Genomic DNA, 27,751 nt, shown 5'->3' with positions numbered 1-27,751 from the left:
CAAGATTCAAGAGTCCTTGAGGAACCTCTGTATGCGAAGATGTTATCTCGTCCATCAGAGCATAAATGTACCTCCCCAAAATACACGTAGCGTTGGTGGACTTTAACGCCATGCTACATGACGAGAACACTTCCTTTGACTGCATAGCCATCTTTTTGGAGTCCCTGTCCGCTGGCACTGATGGAAAAGATCCAGGCGCAGATCTTGTAGAACAGGAAGCCTGGACCACCAAGCTTTCAGGCGTAGGGTGTCTGGAAAGAAAGCCAGGGTCAGTTGGTGCAGCCCGATACCTCCTGGCCACAGACCTATAGACAGCCGAGGAAGATACCGGCTTCTTCCAGACCTCCAATACAGGTTCTAGCAGCGCCTCGTTAAATGGCAAAAGAGGTTCTGCTGATGTAGAGGCCGGATGTAAAACCTCAGTCAACAGATTTTGTTTCGCCTCAGCTACCGGCAAAGGCAGTTCCAGGAAGTTAGCTGCCTTCCTTATCACAGCATGAAAAGTGGCTGCCTCCTCAGTATATTCCCCTCGAGATGACAAGTCCCACTCAGGGGAAGTATCAAGGCCACTAGCTGTGTCCAGTCCATGAAGACCCTCGCCAGAGTCCTCAATTTCTCCTTCCTCCAGGACCCTCTGATACTCTTGTTCCTCCAAGAGACGGAGAGCACGTCTCCTCGAATGTAGCCTCTCCTCAATTCTCGGCGTCGACATGGCGTCTGCAGATGTTGAGGAACGACGCAGATCACCGGATCCGTCTGACGCCGGGTCAGGCGCCACAGGTAGCTTCGACACCGAGCCAGGAGTCGGATGAAGAGAAGTCTGCCTCAGAGTTGCAGAAGGCCCTGCCGGTGTCACTGGCCGAAACGCCGAAGCCGATGAAGCTGAAACCTCCGGAGCCGAAACCTCTGGAGCCACCGGAGCCGACACCGGCGCCGAGCCCACGTTCCCCAAGGGGAGAAAGGGCATGAAGGGTGCTGGTCGCAGCAGCGCCGGAGCACCCAAACTAAAAGCCAACGGACCCGAAGGCCCAGTCGGAGCACCACCTGGAGCCATCTGCTGGAAGATGGAAAACATTGCATTTAAAAATGTGGTATTATCGGCTCCAGGGGCCGGGAAAGCCGGATACTGGGGTGCCTGGATTGAAGGTGACTCCGACGCCGGCCTCGACGTCGGTGAGAACACTTGAGGCTGTGGCACCTCAAATACTGAAGGCGGCTGCCCGGGCGAAGTTGGAGAAGGCAACGGCGTCGAAGGATGAGGAGTGACTGTGGGACTGACCTCCCAAGTCTTGCGACGTCGAGTCGATGGCGACCTCGACCTCTCCTTACTCGACCGGCGCCGTGATTCCCGACGGCGCCGGGAGTCTCGATGACGTTGATGAGACTTCGGCAAGGAGGATTTTCTATGGTGCCTCTTCTCCTTTCTCTTCGACTTCGCCATAAAAAGTTTGGCCTCTCGCTCCTTCAGGGCCTTCGGATTCATGTGTTGACATGAATCGCACCTGGCCACATCATGGTCAGAACTCAAACACCACAAACAGTCCGAATGTGGGTCAGTAACCGACATTTTGCCCCAACATTCTCGACAGGGCTTAAAACCAGACTTCCTCTGAGACCTAGTAAAGCAAAAAAAACACACTAACTGTCGAACAGCAACAGTAGCTCCCTCGAAGATAACCGTTTCGAATGGCACGGAAAAAAGGGAACTGACGTCGGCAAGGACTTCTTATTGCCTGTATGACGTCAGACGGCGTCACGTGGGCGAATGGGACGTCCTCGTTGACGTGCAGAAGCTAGGAAGAAGATTTCCGTCGAATGCTGGCGCAATGGGGGTATTCATTAGGTGAGGAATCCACAGGTAGTTGTATCCATCAGAAACCGTCTTACTGTCGAGGCAGGTGGCTGCCCCGCGGCTATTGGCGATTTTGTATTTTATTTTTTTTAACTGCGTGTGCGTGCCTCTGCTCCCCTTCCACCATGCTGATAGGCATTTTTCCACTTAGAATTGCAGCACTATTCAATTAGGCGCTGCAGTGCAGGCGGCAAAATGCCAGTCAGCAAGAATGACGCAGCACAAAATCTAAATACCCCCTTTTCTGTGTTATGATGACCCTTCTGGTTCTCCCTACTCTCCATTTTCCACCTGTGAGTAGTTTGCAAGATATAGATCGCAAGCGAAATATGTATTCTCATGGCTGTAGCACTATCCCGAACTTAGTCATATGATATCAGCACCCTAGTTCTGTTATGTAAGGTGCCCCGATCAACCCCAAAAGTCAGTATTGAGTCTAGCAAAAGAAAGGCTCAGAGTATTAGTGCTGGTTATAGTTGTAGTTTTGTGGAAACATTCTCAAATTATATTGCAGAATGCTCATATACAGTCATAAATAGAAATGCTAGTAATCATTCGCAAAAGATATTCACAGTTAGTCAGATATGAATGTCCCATGATAATGTGTCAGCTGAAAACCTTTCAGGGCTTTGGTAGGCCCAGGAGTCCTAATGCTGCACGTTTTCGTAAGTGTAACCTTGGAGAACTGGAAGTTTGTGGGAAGAATGGAGTCAGTATTGTAGAAATAAATTACATATCGCTCCTTCAAACTTGTTCTCAGGTTCCTTGAGGGGGAGGGATGACTGACTGACTGACTGACACACACACACCCCCCCCCCCCCCCCCCCTGGGCAGTTTAAATGACAATTACTCTTTGCTTTGCTGCCTGCAATTTGCATTAATACCTAGTTGGACTTCAAGCTTCTTGATAGGCTGTGTTTTATTCTTAAAAGATGGTGCAATGGAGTAGCAGGAACTGCCTCAATGAAGAGAAGTGCTAGACCGGACTTTGAGGACTGGAGGCGCCAAAGAAAAGAAGATGTGGGGCAGAGAAATATTTAGTGCTGAGCTTGCATCTAAACTGGCATATAGATGGCAGTAGTGCCCTGCTCCATTAACTCATATACTCCACACTGACCATTTGGGCATTGAACACACCACAGCACATTTCATCCTTTACCTGCAGAAATAAAATCACATCCTCCCTCACACTTCCATCTGGATGGAACTTATATTGCTCCCCCGCCTGGGGTGCACCATCTTCATAATCAGTTGCATCATTTACAAAACCATCACAACCAGCATCCCATTTATCTTGCACACAAGCTTACCATCTCTGGTTGCTCTCAGCACACTCACAGCCAGACATCATGAGACTGTTAACATAAAACTGCAGAAAAAAAAAAAAGAACAAGCATTGGCAAATCCAATAGGTTTCGCCTATGCCAGATCTATTGCTTTGCCAATGGTTTTTAGCCATGCTCAGTGTTAGGTGCGTCATAGTGCTTCTTTTTTTATTTACCTTCACCAGCTGCACAGCAGCCGCGCTGCTGCAAAACATGGCTTTGAAAACATTGACAAATCCAACAGATCTTGCATTGGTGGGGCTATTGGTTTTGCCAATGCTTCTTTAAAAAAACCTCTGATCAGGTTTTATTGAACACACGGTCCCATTTTCTAACAAAAAATCTACTTTAGCAGTGTGAAAACACACACAGAATATCTAAAGGCGTTCCATACAATCACATTTAGATTTAGTCACAATAAGACATCCAACTGTTTTGTAGATTTGCAAAAGACAAAGGTTGAACCACCAAGATGACCAGCTTCTTCAACACTGCAGCAAAGTAGAATAGGAATTTGTATTTGCGTAGTCAACATGCATATGTTGGATTCCAGGAGCTGGAGGTGGGGAGTTACAAAAAGAGTGACCCACACAATCTCAGTGTACTAACACTGTGCAATTGAGAGTGATTATAGTGCATCAATAATTAGCAACGACTCAACTGTGAAACTTATTGTGACAGCAAACGGTCAGCTGTACGTTCATTAAGTTGGGTAGTATAACTCTTTCCTAAAACGCAGTGTAAGCATGTCCCAAAGATGGTGTGAGACATTTCTTTAGACAAACGTTCACACTGAAATTCAGCAACAGTCACCTAACGCCAACCTAGCCACAAACCAATGCCATCCAGGAATTAATGTGTAATAACTAGGTTTGAGTCCCAGCATCAGCTCAACAATCATCCTGTGATCCTGGGCCCATCCATTAACATACATACATATATATATATATATATATATATATATATATATATATACACATATATATATATATATATATATATATATATATATATATATATATATATATATATATATATATATAAATAAAAATAATCAAAAACGAAGTTGTCCTCATGTGAAAGCGCACTCCCAACAGGTTATGTAAACGGGAAAAAAGAAAAGCAAAGCCAGCAACTCACAGTGAATTCTTTAAGCAGTTTCATTATTCCAGGCCTTAAGTTATAAAATCATCTCTGGACACGTGTTTCTAGGTCAATCCTTTCTTCAGCAGAGAAAAATATAAAAGTGTTTCACCCTCCTAGGTGCAGCCAGTGCTGGAAGTGTTCCAGGCATTTCTTTCTTACTGAAAAGACCGGCATGGCTTCAGCTTGTCTAATTACAGGCACCTGATTAGTCTCCTTGAATACCAGTCCGCCCCAGTGGGCCTCTCAAGTGAGCAGTGCATGCTGGTTGTGGTGGTCCTGCAATTTTTTCATTTTGCCCCAAGTGGGTTGCTGGAGCCAAACGAAATAATGAACCAAAGTGCAAAACCTTTGTAGGCGAATCCAAAGTAAAATTGTCAGATTTGCTGTGAATATCCCAACCTGACTGCTCTTATGTGACAATCCATTTTTAGTCACACAGACCTGCTACGATTTGCAGTGGTGCTGAAGAAAGGATTGACCTAGAAACAAGTCTAGAGAAGAAGCAATGGGAGAAAAAAAGGAGATGAGCAACGTGAGGAAATAAACACGGGAAAGACGAAGAAAACAGAGGAAAGAAACAAGTACAAAGTAAGGAGTGAAGAGTGAGACAAAGGGAAAATAAAGATTGAAAAGGGAGCAAGACAAAAATGTTGGCATGTAAAACAGCATTTCTGTGTTCTCATAATTTAAAAGTAGAGCAACAAGCCCACAATCCAAAAACATGGGCAGAAACAAAAGAAAGAAATAGTGTGCCTAAATAAACCTACATGGACAAAAGGGCAAGACAACAAGTAACAGGGGTGTGCTTCATGGGAGGGGTAGAGACACAAATAGAAGGGACATAAACACTGACCACAGAGAAGCAAGCCTTTGCGAACAGACACAGAGGAACAATAAAAAGCGACGGGCGGTTGTAAGCCCAAAGAATAGATACAGCATGTCTCAAAGAGGCAATACATGCACTGCCTACGCGAGACCTAAAAAGAAGGCAGCAGGCCTTTTCCATCCATGCACTAGGGATCTGGAGAAACAACCCACATTCACCAGAACTGCCTCTACGCTTCTCCAATTTAGGAAAGAGTTTAAGATGCAAGAAAACTACATAACAATGCAGGAAATAGTACCCTCCTGCTTTCTGAACTCAGCTACCTCTCCTACTCGTCACAGACTTTATACAAGCCTTTAACCGTGTACAGTGGTCTGCAGCCTTTTGGCTATATTTATGCTTACACATCACTAAAAGGGTTAGTCGGCAAAGAGGCTCTATCCATCCATGAAGAGTCATGCATTCTCATTTCAGGAAAGACTGCATCAACTAACACTGAATCAACAAATGAGGTGACAGCAACAGTTGTGGAAAAGTGGGTTGGTGAATCTCACAGGAGAAGGAGTTGGCTCAAATTTAAGTTGGGGCTTGTTCCAGTTTAAATACTGATGGAAATGTACTATTGAGATTCAACGTCTAATTCAGGGTCAAATGATATGGAGGTAGAACTGAGAGGAATGATCCCAACATAGGGGATCACAACAAAAGGTTTGGCTCGGTCCTATATTTAAACAATGGGTAGAGTCACATATACACTAAACAAATAGGCAATGTTTACTTCTATGTAAATTATCTATTTTAAAAAGGTTTGCTACAACCAAAACACATCCTTTGCAAGAACTTTACTTTAAGGCAATTATCCGCAGACGTTAAGTAATTCAACTTGCCTCTTTCATCATTCCATCCATCTTTCTTTCAAATACTGCATCGTCTTCCTCCTTTGAAGGAGCAATGCTACATTTTAAACGTTCTTCTGTCTTTTTGCTGCAACATTCAATCACATCAACAGGAATTCTTTCGAGGTTTACTTTGATTTCCTTCAAGAGTCCCAGGCTTAGTCCCAAGTTATCAATGCTTGTTAAATTACTTGGTTTTGTTGAAACTGCCATTTCCTATAACAGCAAAAAAAAAAAATAACAACTGATGTCATATGTGTTTCACAGTTAACCACATAACTTATCATTAACTTCAGCGTTATTTTTAAGGCTTTGCTGCACTCTATACATTGCAATACAGGATGATCTTTGAAGGCTTAAAAGTTGGTTCCTGAAGTTCAATGACTTAATTGTATTTTTAGCATCACAGCACAGGCAGCTGATGCCCACTTGTGCCCAGATTCCAAATGGTATCTCTAAATGTACCCCGTAAACACAGATTCCCATGGGTGTGGTATTCATCCGGTTCAATAAATACTGCCATTCAGAGTTTTTCCTCTGGAAAATGATGAATTGACTACAGAATTTGGTGTTTTCTACACCACACTACCGCAAGTACTGGAATATATTGCTTGTTTTTGACTCCTATATTGACCCATTTCTGACGGAGCTTTGGCTTGCCATAATTAACAAAAGGGGCTTTGTGTTTTCTGAAATATTTGGATCTGTGATCCAAAAAGAAACAGGAGTCCAAACACGGATTGGAATTGGTATCGGGGCCTTATTATTTTGTTGATGCCACAATGTTAATGAACATTTGTTTGTGAGAGTGGATATTTAGATGTCTGAAAAAAGGTTCCTGGTTGGGGTGAAAAAAATCTGGCAGGAGCCTACATTAAAATGAAAAAAAAAAATGAAATCAGTCTTAAGACCCTTTCTGTATTAACTGTATTTAATCATTTTGTTTAGCATGAAAGGAACTGTAAGATTTATGAAAGCAAACATAAAAATAGCTAAAGCTATTGATAACAGGCATCTCAGAAAACAAAGAATTAACAGAAATGAGAAAAGATGATCTCCTACTGCAAAGTGAGCTAAACATACTGACTTAAAAGGAGACCGGCTAGTTACTTCTACTACTCAAGAGGAATGCACATCACGATTGCTGGTATAAAACAGAAAATTAACGGGGAGAAAAGGGCTTAATTCAACGGCTTTGATATTTTGAGGCAGCTATATACACAGATATATTCCGGTATGGAAAATTCTAAAACCTGTGAAGACTTATATAATAATAGTCAGATGACTGGGGGTGAGTGATGAGCATGCTGCCTACAGAAGAACATTTAAACAGTAACCTGAGTTGCAGAGTACTAAAGAGCTTTCCAGAAATTGGTGATGATATAATCAAACACCCTTATGCTTGCCCTTTACCCAGTGTGCATTATGCAGATCTACCCCAACTAGCCCCCGAAAGGCCAATTGAAGATCCACTACATTTTGAGTGGCAGTCTGAATAGAGAGGAATAGTACATGACTCAATACAAAATATGAAACTGGAAACAGATGGGAGTGAAAATATCCTCTTCTTTTCCAAGAGTTTGGAACAAGATGGTGGTCATGTAGTTGACGGCCGTTAGGCCCCGCCCACCCCAGATGCCGGCAGCAAGCGGAGCAGTAGACCATTGGTGGAGAAGACGCGATGCTGTGTTAAGCGTGCCCCCCCCCCCTCCTTGCTTTCCTCGCGGCAATTCGATGTGCGAATTCCGGAGCGCGGCCCCTCCGGTGGAGTAGAAAGGTGCGGTGCTGTTTCTGCTGATTGCGAGTGAGTACAGAGAGTGCAGAGAAATCTGCAAGAAGGCATGGCGCTCTAGGAAGAACAGTTAATGGATTAAATAGGCCCGGCAGGGTGGGGGGCTCAATGCTGACTACGCTCCACTTTAGGTTTGGATCAGCTGGACATGTACGGTCGGACTCTCTGCAGACAGCGTATTGCTTGTTGAATAGTGCTCTCAGACTGTTTGCGCAGAGCACGGAATTTCTGTCAGGGAGGCTTAGTAAACTTTTTTTCATGCTTCCTGGTGCCCTTAAAGCAAATATGGCACCAAAAGCCATCCGAAATCTTGGTGATAAAGGGGAGGGGGACCCCCCCCCCCCCCAATTAGACGCCAGGGGGAAGGATAAATTACAGCCTACAATTACGTGTTTTCTGTCTGGCGGGATGCAAGAAAACAGCTCTGAGCACATTGAGTCCCCTCCAGCAGACATCGAATCGGCACTAAAAGAAAACTACATGTTAAGTAGCAGGGAGAGGGCACACGTTGAAGGTGCTAAGGAAATATCTCATGAGAGTGATTCTCCCCTGACTACGCTGCAAGGTGCCGACGGTGGCCCGATGGACGCTCTGGGCAATAGAGATGAGCAAAAGGTGTCAAATAGGGAGGAAGTTAATGCGTCCGTTAGTAAAAGTATGCAACCACAACAGGTGGAATCTAACGGCAGCGTACAGGATATTCAAGATGAAGTTGACATTCCCCCTGTGGTGTGCGCGGGGGCTCAAGACATGCAGTCAAAAATCTTACGGTAGGAGCCAAGAAGACGGGAACGAGAAAGAAAGCTCCGGATTGGTCTAAGGATGGAGACGATAAATTTGATTAATTAACTGAGGATTCTGATGCTACCAGCAGCGGCTGTAATCAGAGTGAAACAGGAGGTAGTATATCCTCTGAGTCGGGGAGCACATCATCAACCGCTAAGTCCACTGTGCGACAACAACGGCGACAACGTAAGTGCTTAAAATCACGGATTGGTCCCAGCGGTGGAACTGAGCTTTTAGCTCAGAGCAGCAAGACACTTAAATGGGACTACTTAGGAACCAAACTGACAGGGACAGCGAAGGTACCCATCCCTGACGCCCAACTAAATGCTGATGGGAGTGTAGGCTGTCCGGTTCTTAGTACATGCACCACTAGTACAGTTTCAGAAATTCTACAGTCAATATACGACTCGATTAAAGAGTTGCAAACAGAGACAAGGGTACAGAGCCGTCGGGCTCGGATCGCCACAAAACGCCTGCAAGCAACTGTTCGCAAGGTCGTAAAGTCTTGTATAGAAATTGAAGAAAAGTTAAACACAATGGAGGAAAGAACAATGGTGGTGGAGGCGGACGTTGAGGCCCTAAGAGAGCAGTGTGAATCGCATGGTGGACAACTGACTGATATTATGTGGAAAGATGAAGATCAGGAGAATCGGCAAATGAGACTGAGGTCTCAGCGAGGTTTAAGGGAGGAAGCGGGTAAGAGGGAGGCTAGGAGGAGGGTAGGGAGGCAGATGGGGGAGGGGTGTGAGGGAGGTAGGGGTAGGGCTGGTGGGGAGGGGGAGGTGCTGCGGGGGGGAATAAGGAAAATTTGGTACCCAAGAGAATGCATTCAAAGGTATAATTATCGAATACAAGCTGACTCAGTGCTTGGAGCACTGGGTATGAAGATGGAACTAAAGGGTAGAGGTAGAGATATAAGAACAGCTGTAAGAACAGAGTTGATAACTAAAAAGGACGATTTAGTGGTGCGAAATCAATCTGAGGTATACATATGGTGGTACTCCGGATAGCATCTATAAATATATGTGGTTTAAACAATCCCCGTAAGAGGAGAAAAACGACAGGCGATCTGAAAATGTTAAAAGCGGACATTTATTGTCTGCAAGAAACTCTTAGAAAATTCTGATAAGCTTTGCTGGAGACTCTAGGCTTGCGGTTGCTAGGGTGTTCTGAGCAAAAGTCTAAAACAAAGGGGGTTGCTATCCTGGCAAGTAATACCAAATGTCTAGTCACCCAGGAGAAGGCGGATCAGTTTGAGAGATGGGTGGTCATAGAATGTTTGCTGGGTACAGTAAGATTCACACTATGTTCATTGTATGGCTCGGTGGACGACGATCCGTCAGTATTTGATTTTATTTCTGCAGAATTGGCAGTATGGCCCGCCCCGTACATTGTATGTGGTGATTTGAATTTTAATGGGTCATGGGATGGACTGCAGAATTTAAGTGATGTTAGGAATAAAAGTTACTTGAGACGCAAACCCAGAGCTTTTCAGGCCCTCAAGAATTTGCAAAGGGAAGTTGGATTGGTAGATGTATTACCAACACTGAAACGGTCTAACAAGGGATACACATATTTTTCACCTCCCCATAGGAAGTTTGCACGGTTAGATTACTTTCTTGTTTCTGTATATTCCTAGAGGGGTTGGAAATTAAGCTATACGCCCGATTCATGGCAGATCACAACCCTCTACTTCTGGAAGTTGAGATAAGGGACTGGCAGAGACCTAGGAAGGGCTGGACATTTGAGAGAGCTCTGCTGAACGACCTTCTGTATATACAGCATATGAGTATACGGTTGAAGGAATTTCTGAAATTTAATATGGGGACTGCTTCAGTTGAGATAGTGTGGGATACATTAAAGGCTGTGATAAGGGGGGGGGAAACACTCGGCTTCAGTGTTAGACGACAGAAACAGGTAGCAGTCCAGACTCAGGAACTAATGGGAAAACTACATGCAGCAGAAGAGCAACTTATTAGAGCAGTTGAGTATGGCACGAGCATTGAGCATGCTCTATATCAGACAGCGATAGCCAAAATGTTAATAGATAAGTGTTTAGTGGAAAGGGTAGCGAAAAAATATCTGGCAAGGCGGATGGAGTGTTACGAATACAGTGAGACAGTGGGGCATATCTTAGCAGTGCAGGCCCGTCAAAGGGCCTCTATTGGCTCAGTCTCGAAAGTTCAGAATAAGGCAGGGTTGATAGTTACAGGCTCCGATGCAATCAGGGAAGCCTTTCGGGAGTACTATGCAGAACTATACAGAGCCACCCCTATTGGTATGGAGCAATCTGATGGTAGGTGGGTGAGCGAGATTATGGGTGGTAGGATTACTTTAGAGGAGCAAGCAGAACTAGGACAGGAGGTTACAATGGAGGAGTTGAAGGATGCACTCCGAGGGCTCCCGAATGGGAAGGCTGCAGGTTCCGATGGTATTCCCCTTGAATTATATAAATATTTTAAGAATATGCTCTTACCAGTGTTGTTGAAGGTGCTAATTCAAGTACAGCAAGGGGGTAATCCCCCACCGTCCTGGGGCACCGTTAATATAGTAGTGTTCTTAAAGAAAGGCAAAGACCCGCTTAGCTTAAGCTCGTACCGCCAAATTACCCTTATGAATAGTGATGCGAAAATTTACTCTAAAATATTCGTGACTCGCTTGTCCTCCCGTATTAGCAAATTGGTAACTCAGAATCAGCATAGGCTTGTTCCTGGGAGGGACACAACTGATCATATTAGAAGAGTTATAGCTTTATTTGATGCCACACACGTGGCAGAGGAGCCCATGGCTATGGTTTTGTTGGACGCTGAGAAAGCATTCGATAGAGTTAACTGGGAATATCTGTGGGAAACTTTGCAGATATATGGTCTAGGGGACAGATTTATTACAGCTGTCAAGGCCCTGTACAAACACCCAAGCGCTAGAATACAGATGTGTGGTGACTACTCAAATGAATTTAGGATTGAGCGTGGTACACGGCAAGGATGCCGGTGTTCACCTTTATTATTCGCATTATATTTAGATCCTTTCCTGCAATATTTAGAAAAGAACACAATTATTCAACCGGTGGTCCGCAATGGGTGGGGTACAAAAATGTTGGCTTAGGCAGATGATGTTGCAGGTATTACCGCCAACCAGGATCCAGCCCTCAAGAAAATTGAGAGGGCTGCAGAAAGCTTTGGGACAGTGTCTGGTTATTCACTCAATAAAGACCCAAATAGTATTAAACGAGTATTGCAGATCAATGGATACACGAAGGGTTGACAGCGCAGTTTATTTAGGGATTGATATTCGACCGCAAGTAGAGCAAATAGTCCGGTATAATCTCATGCCGATTGTTAGAGCTAGACATAATTTCGGCAGATGGAATAATTTACATATGACAATTATGGGGCGGTGCAACATGATAAAGATGATGTTTCTCCCTAAGGTCCTATATTTATTTCGGGCCATTCCACTAGAGTTTGAGAAATCCTGGTTTAATTTGCTAGATCAACTAATAATGCAGTTTATCTGGTCATATGGCAAGATTAGGAGGGCCAGTAAATATATGACATTGTCTAGGGAGAAGGGTGGTTGGTCTCTTCCTAATTTTAAGCTATACCACATGGCAGCTGCACTACAGTACATGCACTCCTTGTTAAAAATTAGCAGTCCGGCGAGGGTTGAAGGGTATGTCCCGAATATTAATTGGTCCTGCTGCTAGAGGTGCTTTGCTGGCATTTTTGGAACCCAGCTACTTTAAGAAGGTTCGGTTTAAAGTTCTATACGCCGCTTTTAGATGTTGGGACCCTTGGCGGAAGAGAATTGGGCTTGGCAGATATAATTATTATACTCTGATTATGAATAACACTCTGCTCCTCGAGATATTTAGAGATAATTATATGGCGAGTTGGAATTGACAGGGGATACAAAGATTAGGTGATTTTTTTTGTAGGATCTACAATCACTACATATGAGAATTTACGTGAGAATTTAGCTCAAATGGGATTTTTAAAATATTTACAAGTAAGGGATTTTATTCATAGGAAAACTGGGGGAGGGGCGGTAGGATTTGCAAAGTGTTCTTTGCTGGAGATAATGATATCTAGTGACAAGATTACTATAAAGTCAGTTTACGCCAGATTGAATGATGAATTACCAGAGGACTTGGCAAAGCATAGCAAAAAATGGTGTGTTAAACTTAATGTGAAAGAATCTGATTTTTATGAATCCCTTGGGTTAGGGTGTAGTACCCTGATCTCAGCGTTCCTCCAGGCACAGCATTATAAAATGATTTTTGATCTGTATTTCACTCCGGGGAAGATAGTAAAGTGGGGTCGGGTAGAGGTGATACATTGCCCAAGACGTCAGCTATATGGAGCCGATTTAACACACGTTTCCTACATGCATAAAGCTGTTGACTCTGAGGAAGAAGTTTGAGCAGTTTATTAAAGATGTTGCCAGTCAAGATGTTGAATTAACCCCGGAGTTGTAATACTCGGGTATCGGATTTAATTGAGCCAGGTGTTTCTAAGTTCATTTTTGCAATCATGTCTGTGTATCGATTCTGCATCTCCTCTGTATGGATGGATCAACAACCCCCCACATTGCATTTCTGGTTAGATCGCCTCCTTTCGATATATCAGCATGCATTGTATGAGTGAAAAGGGAGGGAAGGGAGACGAAAGGGACAAGCCCGGTGGGAAGTATTGGGTAGATGGTTATCTAATAGGCAATGTAATGGCAGAGGTGTTGTAGATTTGGATAAACGTTCTTTTGTATATTGTAATATGAATGCTTGAAATTATGAATTTGTACTCGCTTGGGTGAATTAAAAAATATGAATAAAAAAAATAAAAAAAATAAAAAAAGGAGTGAAAATATCCTGAGGTTTTATTGAACGGTTTTTCCTCTTATCGAATAAAGGTTTTGGGGAAATACAAATCTATACACAGTTTACAAACAAGGTTAAAATTCATATTTCTAATATACAACACCTGCGACTAACTATACACCATTCCATGGCAGGCAGTATTTCACAATATAATTTAAGAGATTTTATTTGCAGAAATGTGTGAGAAAGACTAAAGTAAGTTTCACGCAACTATTGGTTCAACCAGTGCTCAATTTGCAAATAAAAAGGTGCCGGTGCCCAAAGCCCTCCTCTTAAACACACGGCCGCTGCAATTAAATTTGCGAACACGGAATACTGAGACTGCGTAATCCTGAAGCCATCTCGGGCCTCTTCAATCCATATAAAGCCACTCCCTGCCTCTTCAGCTCACTCTTGCAGCTTTCTACTTTCTCCCTTTGTGATGCTTTTTTGTTTTTCCCTTCTTCCGTCTTTCCCGTATGTGTCTTTTGCTCGCAGCAAATGCTTGAGGCCGAAGAATAAGCCCCGGCCCTCAAAAATAAGTGCCGGTGCTCAGCACCGGAAACAACAAGCACAAATTAAGCACTGGGTTCAACCAATCAAGCACTTTCAAAAACCTTTCATCAAAACGATACAAGTCTGCATCACTCCCAACAGAGTTAAAAGATCTTCAAAAATATCTTCCTGCATAGAACTTTCACAGTTTGAAAAACTGAAACTAGATCCATTGGTTTCTGCAATTACTGCAAACTACTGGCAGGTTTTCTTCTGTGCTGTAATTGTGGTGACCATTCATACTACAAGTTATACCATTTTTTATGTGTGGTGGCGCTGAAACCCCCTTTTACATTATCAACCAACTTCTCCAAAAACCTAGTACCATCTTCTTCATATTTTCTCATTCCCAATAAAGGGAGAGGTGCAGGAGCCAATAACTCTAAGAATTCAGCATCACCTGGGCTACTGCATAATGAATTGAATTGTTCAGATGAGAGTGGTGAAACTAAGCTCCTACTGAAGCCCATGATCCCAGACCTTAGAGATTTTGAGCTGCAGATGAACATACAGAAGTGAGGACAGAGAACAACAAGCATTTAGTACAACATAAGTGAGCAAAGACATGTAGACAATACTATCACAAGTGGTTGTTGCTTTAGATAAGGGACTTCAGGAGTACAGATAAAACTCACAGCTAGAACATGCCAATGAAGCAGAAAGTGGATATAAATACCTAGGATCACAGTTTAGCAGATAAACAACGAGGAAGCAGCATTCATTTTCAGGCCACTATAAAAACACCAAGGTCTGTATGAAATTTTAAACATACACATTATGCTCTAGTTAACTAAAGCTGTACAACAGTGTTCTGCCCAATTACCCTTATGAATAGTGATGCGAAAATTTACTCTAAAATATTTGTGACTCGCTTGATCTCCCGTATTAGCAAATTGGTAACTCAGAATCAGCATAGGCTTGTTCCTGGGAGGGACACAACTGATCATATTAGAAGAGTTATAGCTTTATTTGATGCCACACACGTGGCAGAGGAGCCCATGGCTATGGTTTTGTTGGACGCTGAGAAAGCATTCGATAGAGTTAACTGGGAATATCTGTGGGAAACTTTGCAGATATATGGTCTAGGGGACAGACTTATTACAGCTGTCAAGGCCCTGTACAAACACCCAAGCGCTAGAATACAGATGTGTGGTGACTACTCAAATGAATTTAGGATTGAGCGTGGTACACGGCAAGGATGCCGGTGTTCGCCTTTATTATTCGCATTATATTTAGATCCGTTCCTGCAATATTTAGAAAAGAATACAATTATTCAACCGGTGGTCCGCAATGGGACAGTGTATATATAGGACAGTGTACATAATTAAATAAATGTTTCTGAGATCGTTAATGTGTGACAAACCCACTGCACTGAAACCTAGTCATGAGGAACACACCTGAATTGACAGAGAAAGCTGCAGACCATTAGCATATTTTTATAGCTGGGGGTTATGATCTGGCTTGACAGAGCATTTGTCACCAGACAATTATGTAATTATCACTAGAAAGGAACTTTGGCCCCGCCCACATTTTGGAAGCCAAGAGCAAATGTTTTGATTTGGCCAACGTACGTCCCCTCCATGCAACTTTGAGCATTTTGTTTATTATCCAGCTGCCTAAGTGTGGACTTTCAAGGGCATACACATGAAACTGGAATTCTATTTAAGTGTCTTAGATAACTAGATAATTTATACTGTTTTTCTCTGCCGGCAGCAGGGATAGGAGGACAGTCATTAACCTACATGGAGTTTTAGGTCTGGCTTGACAGCGCAGCTGTCATCTGACCTTTTCACCTACACTAATATAATTCTACAGTGCTTTGATTCCAAACAAATACATATCAATTCCCATGCTATTTACAAAATTAATATACAATATTCTTTTAAAGATAGACCTATTGGCATTGCCAATGCTCGTTTTAGAATATTAGAGCATGGAACTCACTGCTACACAGCATTACTACTGAGCAAGGAACCAGTCAAAATGTCACACAGCTGTAGTTAGACATATTCGGTGGAACATTTGTTGCAAACCTCATTGAAATGTTTTTCAACAAAGCTGCACAGCAACCATGTGTGGAAGGGGTACATTTGAAGGAGCATGGGCCTACTTCTCCTGAGCAATACAAGTATTATGAATGTGAATGTTAGCCACCCATAAATACACTTTTTCGATTCAAAGCAATAAAAAAAAAAAGTATTCAATATGAATGCCCAAGAAGATACCAATTTATTTATTGAATACACAGCAGTTTCAGCATTTCCAGGCAGCCGACATGTGTTTTACCTCTGCTGAAGCGCAGAGCTGAGGCTTTTTTACAGCTCTTGTGATTTTCCACGCTGTATGGGCCCAGAAGGATATCTGGCTTGTGGAGCACCTCCACGGGTCCTGATGACTTCACTTGTGACCGCTGAATAAAAGATTTGGGCCAGTGAATCCCACTATGTAGAGGCTGGGTGTTTCTCTTGTTTTGCTGTACACACTTTGGATCCATTTAGAAAAAGCCTCGGCTATCAACTGGGCGAGTTCTAGAAGCGGTCTGTGTCACAGTGATGTTGCACCTTACTGTTCTTAAAAAAAAAAAAATGAAAATTCTTTCTGCAATTTAGCAGGATAAGCATACTGATAACTGGACAGCGCTTCCAACATCTCCATGTAATAATCCAATATTACTGCATCTACATTTGGATGTAAGTGAAGAACTGTATTTTGAAACTGCCTTTTAAAAATGAAACCGCTATGTTTGGCCTCTTTATTGAGGTAGCAGAAGGATCAGTAGCCTAACCTTTATCAGGCACAATGGAAGCCTACGGCTCCGATTCAGGGTTTGGCAGAACCTGGGGATATTTTCCACAGCCAGTAAGCAGTTTGATTTTGACTTTGCCAAGGGAAAATTAGGAACTACAAGAGGAAAAAGGTGTGTGCCACACATGTTCACATGTACTTGAGGTTTCCACACATTTTCCCTTGATACATTTCAGAGGTTTGACCCGTAGAAACTGGTGAGGGGAAAAAAAAAAAAAAAAAAAAAAAAAAAAAAAACTGACGGGGTGCAATATTTACCATAACTTATGAAACGCTCAGAACAAACTGCCATTTGTGCAAGGATCTGAATTTACCACCAACATTGAAATAGGGTCTACGCAGGAGGTGAGAAGATGCCGTATCATCTCTAATCTTGGAGCCAAATTGTGGCACCATGTTTGAGCTGCATCCAAAGGGATGACCTGTAGATAGTTTGACATGTTCTTTGAAGGGGTAAATAAGCTAGGATAATTTCAAACCAGACCATACATCACCCTGCAGGGTTTGGAACACCTTATATTTAAAGTAGGTCTTTCTTCTTCCGCCGGCTTTAGTCCAACGGAGGCATATAGGGATAGTGAATATTTGCTGTGATAGGGGAACTGCAATCACTGGCAATGAAAAGTGGCATGACTTTATCTGGTTTATCTTATTTGCACAATACCTTCATATTATACTCATTTAATGAAGAAAAGATTGAGGACAGTGTTTTCTCTATGATTAGTACGAAGCTGTGGCTGATGAGACAAATGTAGCTCAACACTGGGTCTGCAGTACTACTGGCAGGAGAGCAAAAGCTGGAACCAGAGGGCCCATGGGTGGATGTGTTAGTGTCATAATTCATCTAGTGGCACTGTGCGTGGAGATAGCTGGGGAAACAGTCACAATCCTCTGGGACTGGTACTATCTTCACCGCCTCCTTTGGTTCATCCTACGGAGATGCACCCTGGTCCCATACAAATGTGGCACCCAGGCTTTCAATTACCATTCCAACACATGCAGCTATATTTTCCATAATCTGGTCCTCAACTTTTTTAGGTAGAGGCTGGGCCAGAGGCAGAAGAGGAGGAGGAGGAGGAGGAGGAGGAGGAGGAGGAAACAAACAACTCCGGGAGCAACAAGAGAAGACCCAAATGAGAACCAGGAGTCAGACGAACAGGGGAAAATAGTTGTTATTCTATCTGACAGGACCCTTAACAAGGCTGAGATTGAGGTCTTGTCTAAAGCTCTGGGATTTGTATCAACTCCCCGTAAAGATCCTTTGTTTGACCAGTGAACTACATCAGTTCTTTCACAAGATTTGATTACGAGCATTCTTTCAGGAGAAGACTACACCCACATCTGAGGTCTCAGGCTTCAGACCTACTTCCAGAATCACTCCAAATGCTGGTATGGCGCCCAGTGAGATATTCACTTTTGAGAAGGCGGTTCAAAAGGAAACATCTAAGGTGAGGAGGCCAAGACCCTTTGACAACTTATCCTCTAGACTGCAGACTGCTATTAACACCCTGAAGGATGACGCTTCAATCATCATCAAACCAGCCGACACGGGAGGTGCTACTGTGGTAATTAATTTTTCTGATTATGATCGAGAGTGTCATCGTCATCTAGTGGACAAGACTTACTACAGTCCCTTACAGACCAATCCTACTGAGGCTTTGCCAAAACGTATTCAAGGTATGGCGACCGAGGCAGAGTCACAGGATTGGATCTCAAAGAATAAGTCTACATTTTTGGTGAACAAATCCCCCACGGTTCCTTACTTTTATGAGTTACCTAAAGTACACAAAATACTAAATCCCCCTCCCACCACCCCCCGCAGACCAACTGTATCTGGCATTGGCTCTCTACTATAACCTCTAAGTAAGTTCTGTGATAATTTCTTTCAGCCACTAGTTCAACAGATACCATCGTTCTTGAAAGACACCCAGGATGTCCTCAACTTGACTGAGGAGACAAAACATCTACAACAGGTTGACCTTCTAGTGAACTTGGATGTGGAGGCCCTGTATACCAACATCCCACAAGATGCTACTCTTGACATAGTGGAATGCCTACTCAAGAGAGGCTCTTACACTTCCAATACGCCTGTTGACTTCATCATGGAGTGCACCAGTTTGGCACTGAAAAATAACTATTTCCAATGCAAGTCACAGCTCTGGGTACATCAACAGGCAGCACCTTCGTTTGAGCCTGGCTTGTCTCTACATGGCTCACTTTGAAGATGAATATATTTTCACTGGGGACAAACCCTACAAGACATTATTACTTCGTGGCAGAGATACATTGTTGACATCTTGGTGTTTTTTGGGCACGGGCGGATGAGACATGCCAAAAATTTAAAGAGTGGAACTCTGCACAAAATCCTTATTTGAGGTTTACTCTATTATCCTCGAGGTGGGAGCTTCTCTTCCTGGACCTTCTGATTATGCTTAAAGAGGGAGAGATCAACACTAAGACAAACAGGAAGAAGACAGATTGCAATAGCTTACTGTTATTTGAGACTGAGAAGAAATTGCAGTTCCATCAATGATTATGATGAGAAAGCCAGAACATTGAGTTAGAACCGGACTGTGTGGAATTATCCAGTAGCTATGGTTAAGAGAGCTGAGAAAAGGGCGCGTAACAACCACAGGGATGCCCTCTTGGAAACTGTTGATAAACCAATCAGTGACATCACTACCTGTGTGACTACATTTACACCAATGTCCAATCAAATTAGCGCATTATAAATAAACATTGGAGAATCCTGGATGCAGGCTCTTTGGCATTGCCTCGTCCACGCTTTGCCTTCAGACCGATTCAAAATCTAAAAGACCTTCCGCCGATGACAGAACATTACCCACGTGGTTTACGATGCCACCTCACTCAACACACTAAGGAGATTACACTGAATTCCGGTTTTATCTGGAGACAAAAGACACAAACTTTAACACTAAAAACTGTATTTATGTCATAACCTGCTCCTGTGATCTTCACTATATAGGGGTGACCATGAGAATGGCAAGGATCAGTATGATGGAACATCGCAGCAATATCTGTTGCAGACGTGACCCAACCAAAATGAGCAGATACTTCTCTAGTTGCAAGAATTCACTTGATGTCCTAGATGGACAATTTTAAAAGCCAACGCACATTGGAATAGTGCTAACTTGTTTAGAAAAGAACAATGGATTTTCTGTCTTTACACAAACGTACAGAGCCTCGACGATGATATCCCCCTCGTGTGAAGTATGACCCACACACATATAAAAAGTGGTGTGAAGTATGACTCGCACACATATTGACAATCCGTGTTGTATGAATGACTTTTGGGTCACCCACCCACAGACTAGACTATTTGTCCGAGGGTTACCCTTAGTGACATGTCCACACGAGATGTTGCCTGCTGGAAGGCATCAGGGCTTTTGTTCTATATTTTCTGAACAACTGGCATCTATGGCATTTTTAGGAGCCATCTTATTGTTGTACCTATGCACATAACACTGTTGATGCCATTTTTCGATTAACTACAGTACCTGGCATCTTCAGTTTCACAGCTGACATCTTCCTGGTTGATGTTTGCCAATAGGGATGCACCCCACCCAGCTTGAGTTCTAAATTATGTAAGGACGACATACAGCATGTGACTATGACCACTAGAAACTCACACTAACCAATATTCTACTTGTGGGTTGACCACATTCCTGTATTATGATATTACCTATTTAAAGATGGCCGCCATTAGAAATCTGAATGTTGTTTTTACCTTGGTCTATAGGTATGCATCTTACCCCCTTTTTAGTGAATCATGTATGGGCGATATATACCATGTGGCTATGGCCTTCTGATATGCACACAAATTAACATTCGTTTTGTGGGTAGTATATATCCTTGTATTACAATTTCACCCACTCTAAGATAGCCGCCATTGGAGAAATAAAGTTTGGTTTCACCTCATTTTGTTAAAGGTGGGAACTTGGTTGAATTAATTGCACCCGGCAGCGGTTAACTGATTAGACTGCTCCTTAAAAGTGGACCACCTCCTCTACTCTGACCTTTGCAGGCGAGCAGAGGGCCGGGTAGGTCGTCTGTGTGCGATGCTCCACAAACCTGTAAGTAAAACTTTCAATCTACAGATAGGCTGCACCCTTTCCTTACTTGATATTACAGGTTCAGTTCTTCATTTATACAGCAATGAGCTGAACGACACACTCTGCCTACAACCTATGGGCCCGGTCATGACTTTCTGTAGAGTAAGAACCATATTGCTCTGTCATATGTATGCACTTGGCATGAGGGCACTATCATACTGCATATGACAAATTGTTGATGTCGCCGTGCTAGTGGACACGTTCAAACATCTTGTCGGTGGTGATGTTTAGTTATAGATGTTACTGTGGTATGCAAAACCTACTTTTCAAATTGAGGATACACTGTGTTAAAGTCAACAGCCTGTGTGATCGACCAATAGGTCAGATAAGCCAATATGCACCCTTGGCAGTGTTTGTCTAGTATTTGTATTTAGACAGATGCACTATTGAGGTATGCATGTTGAGTGTGTTCTTTGCATAAGCCATGGACCTCTTGGGAGACCACTCATTCAGAGACCATGGACATTCCTGGCTATAAATATTACTCCCATCCAGGGGTTACTAATGAGATATTGTTTCAGTACAGTAACGGGCAGCATGCTAACATAAGGTGACGTGCTGTGTGGATTATCTTGTAATCTCATTTTGTTTTGTTTTTTCCTTTTTTTCTTCATCTCTTTCAGGCTGGATATTCACACGTCAGACGTTTCTAAATAGTACTATCAAATTGGTTTATATTTTCTAAGACTGAACATTAATAGAGGTCACTGGTTACAGTTGTAGTGGTAACCATTGGTGTACCACACCACTGACATTTCCCAATTAGGGAACTTTTATTCACTTGTGGTCCTGAAGAAGCACCGTGGATCCGATTCTCATGGACTGCCAGACGCGAAAAATGTCGATCTTTATTCACTTTTGACTTCTATAGCTACTTGGGTTCATTACCTTTCCTACGTAGCCCTCGATGCCTTTCTTTGGTGGCTTTTTTTTTTTTATCCTGTGTAATTCAATTACTTTTTGGTAAGCCCTAGACAGTTTTAGTTATTTACTTTTCCCTTCACTTAAATTTAGTTTGACCTCATATTTTAGGAGGCCCTCACACTTATAGGCTTCACAATACGGCATCTAATAAAAGGACCTCCGCTAAAGTGACCCTTTGTAGGGCTCGTAGGGCACTGCAGAGCTGGTCCTAGAAAGAGCAACCCAATGATGAAGTATGACATCCCCTTTGGAATGTGTGAGGGAACCAGAAATTAAGGGAGCAATTCCCCTACTGTTTGACCTGAGTGAATGTGTAGCCTTCTAGGATCTTTTAAAGGGACAGTATCCCTTTATTTTTTTATTAATTATTGTACAGTGCCAGGGTACCAGACCTTTTCGTGTGTCTCTCTCTCTCGTTTTGTCATAATTCAAGTACCTCCTAACATATACAGATAAGATCATACATGCTATTGGGGCAAGAATGTCCTCTGCATGGTGTACAGTTGTGTTCTAAAGCCCTGAATGTAAAAATGACTTTCTGGTATCCTGGATTTTCATTTTGGCCCCAAGTTGCACACAAATCTTGTGTGTGCCTATGCCTGTCCCTTGAAACAAGCGAAGTCCTGAACCTGTCCTGTTGGGTACAGTGGTGCACCAAGTGTGCCTACATTGTAGTGAGGACTTCTATTCCCTCCAAGGGTTTGGTGCACAGACCGGAGGTGACAGTGTAATGGGTTTTGTGAATCAGTAATTGTTCTGTACCACTAGAGTGGAGGCCTACTGGTCCACTAGTTTACAGCCCTGCTTTACGCTAACCCAAATCCTAGCACTAACATCCCAAGCGTATGTTGAGCAGGGTTGCAGACGAGGACTGTGTGGAACATGCATGGTATGCATGAGTGAGCCAGAATAATGGAGACATATTGGATCCACTGTGGATATCCAAAGCCCAGTTTTGTGCACAAGAAAGAAGTGAGGTTGATTTCCCATATAATTGAAGTATAATTCTAACATTCCTGTAGCTGAAGGAAAGAGACCTGGACAATGAAGTAGGGAAGGAGGAGGACAAGGCTCATCTAGAAATTCAAAATTGCCTTTTGCTGAAAGTAGCGGATACTTATTCACTGTGATGCACTGCCATCTGGTAGACGGTGGAGAATAAAGGGTGGGATTTCAGCCTCTGTTGTTCAAGGTGAAAAAGACTATTTTAGGTGATGTCAGCCTTTTGTCTTTTCATATATCACTTTTCATTGAGGCTGATAACAGCCAGGCACAAACAAATCATACCTCTTTGTGCTTCAGTAGTAGGATTTTCAGGCTAGAGACTACACTGCTGTGAGAAGTATCAATTTCCAAGAAGGCTGGGTCTGGGGGACAGCCTGGAGAAGACAACTGGAAGGAGAGCCACCCCAAACCAGTCTTAAAATTCAGATAGTTGATCCAAATTACTGGTCTCCTTTAACTGTATAAAAGTGGGACCCAATTACCCATTTGTTCCAGTTCCTAGTTCTGTATGACAAATGAAGAGAGTGCTCCGAAGAGTACTTAGAGGACTGCTGTGAAACCAGAGCTTGTGTAACTGGCAGCTAGCTTCCCAGAGGTGAGGAGACATCACTTTTGTCAACCACTTGCTGCAAGAGCAGATTACCTGTCCTGAAGCACCGAGAAGCCAGCCTGCCTGCTGAGCTGGGGGAAGGAGCCTGCCAATGCCACAGCCAAAGCAACTCTCCAAGAGGAACAAGCTGCAGTATGACCCTGGTGCAATGGGTCTGCAGAAGCTGAGGACTACGGAGAGCTATCTGTGTGCCCTACCTACATGGCCCCAGACTCTAGCGGGATTCCTGGCAGGAATCGTGAAGTTGTGGCAGGACCGGAGCCGCAGAGCTCAATCTGTGACACTGCGGCACAAACTGAGCTGCTATGCTCAAATTGTGAAATCTGAGAATGGCTCGAAGCCTATGCAGTTGCACCCAGTTGCTGCGTAACCCAGAGCTATTGTTTGACCTGAGATCTTGGTGTGTCTGAGAGCATGGTCCACCATCAAACCGACGAGGCCTCTGTGGGGTCTCACAAACTGCTAGAGTCTGGCCATGCATGGCTGCACCAATCCAGACCCAAAAGGCCTCAGTGGGGCTGCACCGAGCATGTGCCAGCTCAACCATTTGAAGATCCAGCACCCCTTGGGCAAACTTTCTGACTGCAGTCTCATTACTCAGTCTTGACCACTAAGTCGTCTAAGGGGAACATCAGACTTGTGCTCAGCATGAAATTGGGTGACTGAACATGGGAGGAGCCAGGAGGCTATCCTAGAAGCGCCAGCCTGTTCAGGGACTGAAAGACTCATAGGTGTGAACCAGTGAACAGAGTTAAGAAGATTGTACACTAACCCAAGAGTACAAGGTTAATCAGCACCGATGTGCAATCTAATCACGCTCGAACCTGTCCCTGGGAGGGAACTGTCAGGACCTTAAGGGGTGGACCTGGGTCGATAGCACAAAGGCATGCCAAGCTACACGAGCACAAGAACAGTAAATTGCAATAAGTATATTTTGCTATGCCTAGTATCTAGTTCTGGGGTTCTTGAAAGTGATTTTCTTGATTATAGTAATGTGGGTTTGAGTGCTGAGCATCTACAGAGTACCACCCTGAGAGGCATGTGACTGCTCACCGTCACTAGCACGGAGTCCAATGCTAAAGGGCTTGTACTTGGCCCAGTCTGCAGAGCCAAAGTGGGACAAAACCAGGCTATCAGAGGCAAAAAGCTTTAACCCTAATGATTGAGGCTCCTGCTGACCTTGTCCTCATTCCTCAAAACGCGATCTGACACAGGCCATAAACAATCCACAGAGGAAAAGGTGGAAAAAAAGGCAGACAGCTCTTATCAAGGTTACACAAAGTTCACTTGATCCTGAAAGTGGAAAGAATGGGAGCATACCAAAAGGGACAGTCATCAGGGGAAGAACAATGAAAGTAGAACGTTTATGTTCCTCATTGACATACGCCTTCATCGGGAGAAGGTGGATAGGCACTAACCACCACGGTCCTGTTAATAGTAAAGACCAAATGGTTTGAAATGGGGTAAAATGAAACATTCATAATGGCTCGAGAGGCTTAAGGGACTAACCTTGAAACAGTATTAGAGTAGAGTCAAATGTGCTGTTGTGTCTATGGCACTTACAGGTACTGGTAGGCTCTGTAGACTGCACCGTGAGGATGGATGTTACACAAGCATATCCTTATCCAAACCATGCTTTAATTTCACAATTAAAAATAAATTGCAGAGCATTTCTCTAAAGAAACGTTTGCCCTTGACCATCAGGATCACGGTCATGCTTCTTGACTTAAGAAGTGTCTTCTATAGCCTCTCGCTTCTCCCACAGCTCCCTGTAAAATCTTCACATTGGTCCTTGAGGTATGGCTCGACAGAGCGGCTGTCACCAGACAATTATGTGAGAATCACCAGGAGTGGGGCTTTGGCTCTGCCCACATGTTGGGACTCAATTCAGCAATATAATCTAATGAGCTTCAGTGAATAAATACAAAATACACTTTAATTTAAAAGTTTGTACCCCAGTTATAAGAAGTGGAAGGCGGCAGGAATTGCCCATTTAATGATGCAGGATACGATTGCAGTGTCCTGCCCTGTGAAACATGCTACATAGGCCAACAGCCTCAACAATATAGCATCAGGAGGCCTCTTCCAGAAGTGGGACCTAGGGAAATGTGCCCTTACTGTCCCCCAAGTCTGATGCTGTGTCAATGTATTTGATGTGGCAATTAATGTGACACATGTATAGTTTTTAGAAAGCCCCTGGGCAATATTCTAGTGCAAAACATATTGACAGAAAGAGAAGCAGGGTCTGTTAATCACCCCTTCCGTTTTAATCTTGTGACAGTGAGACACCCGTAAAAACCATGTTTGGCTCACCTACATACAATTTTGAAAGTTTAACAAAGGTAGAAAGTCGATTTAAGGGACATAACCTCACTCGTACTAGAGAAACTATAACTCAAAGACTGTAGAATCGGTGAAGTTGCATACTCGTGGATGCTTCCCAATGCTTGTTGTCGAACACATTGATAAAATATTGTACAACAAGGGTTCACCATTCAGTGTGAGCACGTGAATGTCTGGTAATTCCACACAAGGTTTGGCTTTTTCTTCCAGTAGGTTTCTACTTCTTGTATGTTTATGGCTGTTTACACAATTATCCAACAGTCGTTTAATGTCTCTTAATCCCTCTTTTGTGTGTTAGTTACCTACTTTGTTCCTGTTCTGTACAAGAGTGAATGGCGTGAAGTTCCTTCTGTTCCTGCCGCCTGACCTTCTTCTTGTCCACTGAGTTAGGAAAGGGTGCCCTCCTGCTGCTCATTTCGTACCTGTATTGTGTTGTGAAGGTCTATATAAAACATGTCACTACACAAGAGAGAACTAATTGCATTGCCAATACTTCAAATGCATGACGTGAGTGAACTCTCACAATCTAAGTGAGCAGAGTTTACCTTTGGTATTACATGTGAAAAAAACAGTTTTTAAGGTGGGCTTGAGGACTGTAATAATTTTTAAGCACAGCTGAAAAATGGCTCCATATCATGTATAATTCCTTTTGCCAAGTCTGGCATTTTAGCCAACAGCAGTTTACATTCTGGCATTTTGAGTCCACAATGAACTCATTAAAAATCGAAACTATCAGACCCACAAGGAAACATGCTGTTGGTTGAAAAGCCAAGAATGGCTGGTGGCATCATATGTCATAATACCCATTGGCAGACTCAAAAAAAAAAATCACAGGTTAAACAACTCAGTAGGTGAGAGGGAAGCAATATCATTTCACATGTAGATGAGGATATCACTGCTAAGGAGCTACCATTAAGAATCACTGGAAAATATGCATGTTTAAAAAGATGTTATTTACCAGAGCAGTGAAGGCAGCAGCTGCTCGAAGTGTTTGAAGAGACACAAAAGAAAAACACTATGCTGGAGCTCCTCTTCCAAGTGGGAGTATGTATTGACCCAAGTGGAGCATCTGTATCACCACTGTGATGCAGCCTACCTTGAACAAGTGTGGTGCGCGCTGCAGGTGCAGGGATGCAATAGATAAATATTCCTCATTATGGTTACTTGTTCCTATTTTCTGTCCTTCTTGTGGCACATAATGGCATCTTTTTGCCCACTCAAAAAGAAAAAAAAAATTATTCTGCAAATAACTATTCCTACTTTGTTCGCAATCACGCTAAACGTGCCATTATTCTTCAGCTCATCATATTTATTGAAATACCTCCCGTCTTTAAAACAAACATAGTATAATCATGTTCTAGGGTATCTTTTCTTTAACATCTAATTGCTACTCTAACTTACAGATAAAAGACGACACATGAAAGAGCTGATTTAGATTTAATAAATGTACTCTAAGCATAAACATTTCAATATTTAAACATACCTAGATTTTCCTATGCTTCGCTAAACTAGGTCTATTCAATCTTGGATTTTAACGCAGCCATGATGTGTGCTTTCATTTCTCATCCGACACCTCACGTAACCAAACGTGCACTGATGCTCTAATGACATGCTGTTCCTGAAGGACTACAGAGGAAGCCTTCTGCAACATTCTAGGCTTTTCCAGTCTCTATGGTTGTTAAGCAGACAGTGTTACTAAATGTGCGCTGCCGCATGTGATCACATTAAGTCAGAATGGAGAATATTATTCATTTAGGGGAATGACACTAGGCTGGCGGCAATAGGTGACCTTGTATAATTCTGTATTGTGATTGGTTTAGCTTCGCTCACCTTATGTGAGCCTACAATTTCCATTGACTTCGATTTTTAATTTCCCTCTAAAAGTTAGTAGAATTTGG

General features: G+C 43.1%; 1 protein-coding gene across 2 annotated transcripts in view; it reads right to left on the bottom strand.

Moving 5' to 3' along the window:
* Positions 1-27,751, bottom strand: part of LRIF1 (ligand dependent nuclear receptor interacting factor 1) — a 105,914-nt gene that overhangs the window by 39,839 nt on the left and 38,324 nt on the right. The window contains exon 3 of one of the 2 annotated variants that reach the window (XM_069203738.1): positions 6,037-6,261. The exons of the other annotated variant lie outside the window; for it this stretch is intronic. Coding sequence (XP_069059839.1) covers positions 6,037-6,261 — 225 coding nt within the window. The remainder of the gene's footprint in view (positions 1-6,036; positions 6,262-27,751) is intronic. 2 annotated transcript variants of the gene reach the window in all.

The sequence above is a fragment of the Pleurodeles waltl genome, chromosome 8, assembly GCF_031143425.1.
Source record: "Pleurodeles waltl isolate 20211129_DDA chromosome 8, aPleWal1.hap1.20221129, whole genome shotgun sequence".
NCBI classification, from domain to species: Eukaryota; Metazoa; Chordata; class Amphibia; order Caudata; family Salamandridae; genus Pleurodeles; species Pleurodeles waltl.
The sequence above is the reverse complement of the archived record's forward strand: the minus strand, read 5'-3'. Positions and strand labels throughout refer to the sequence as shown.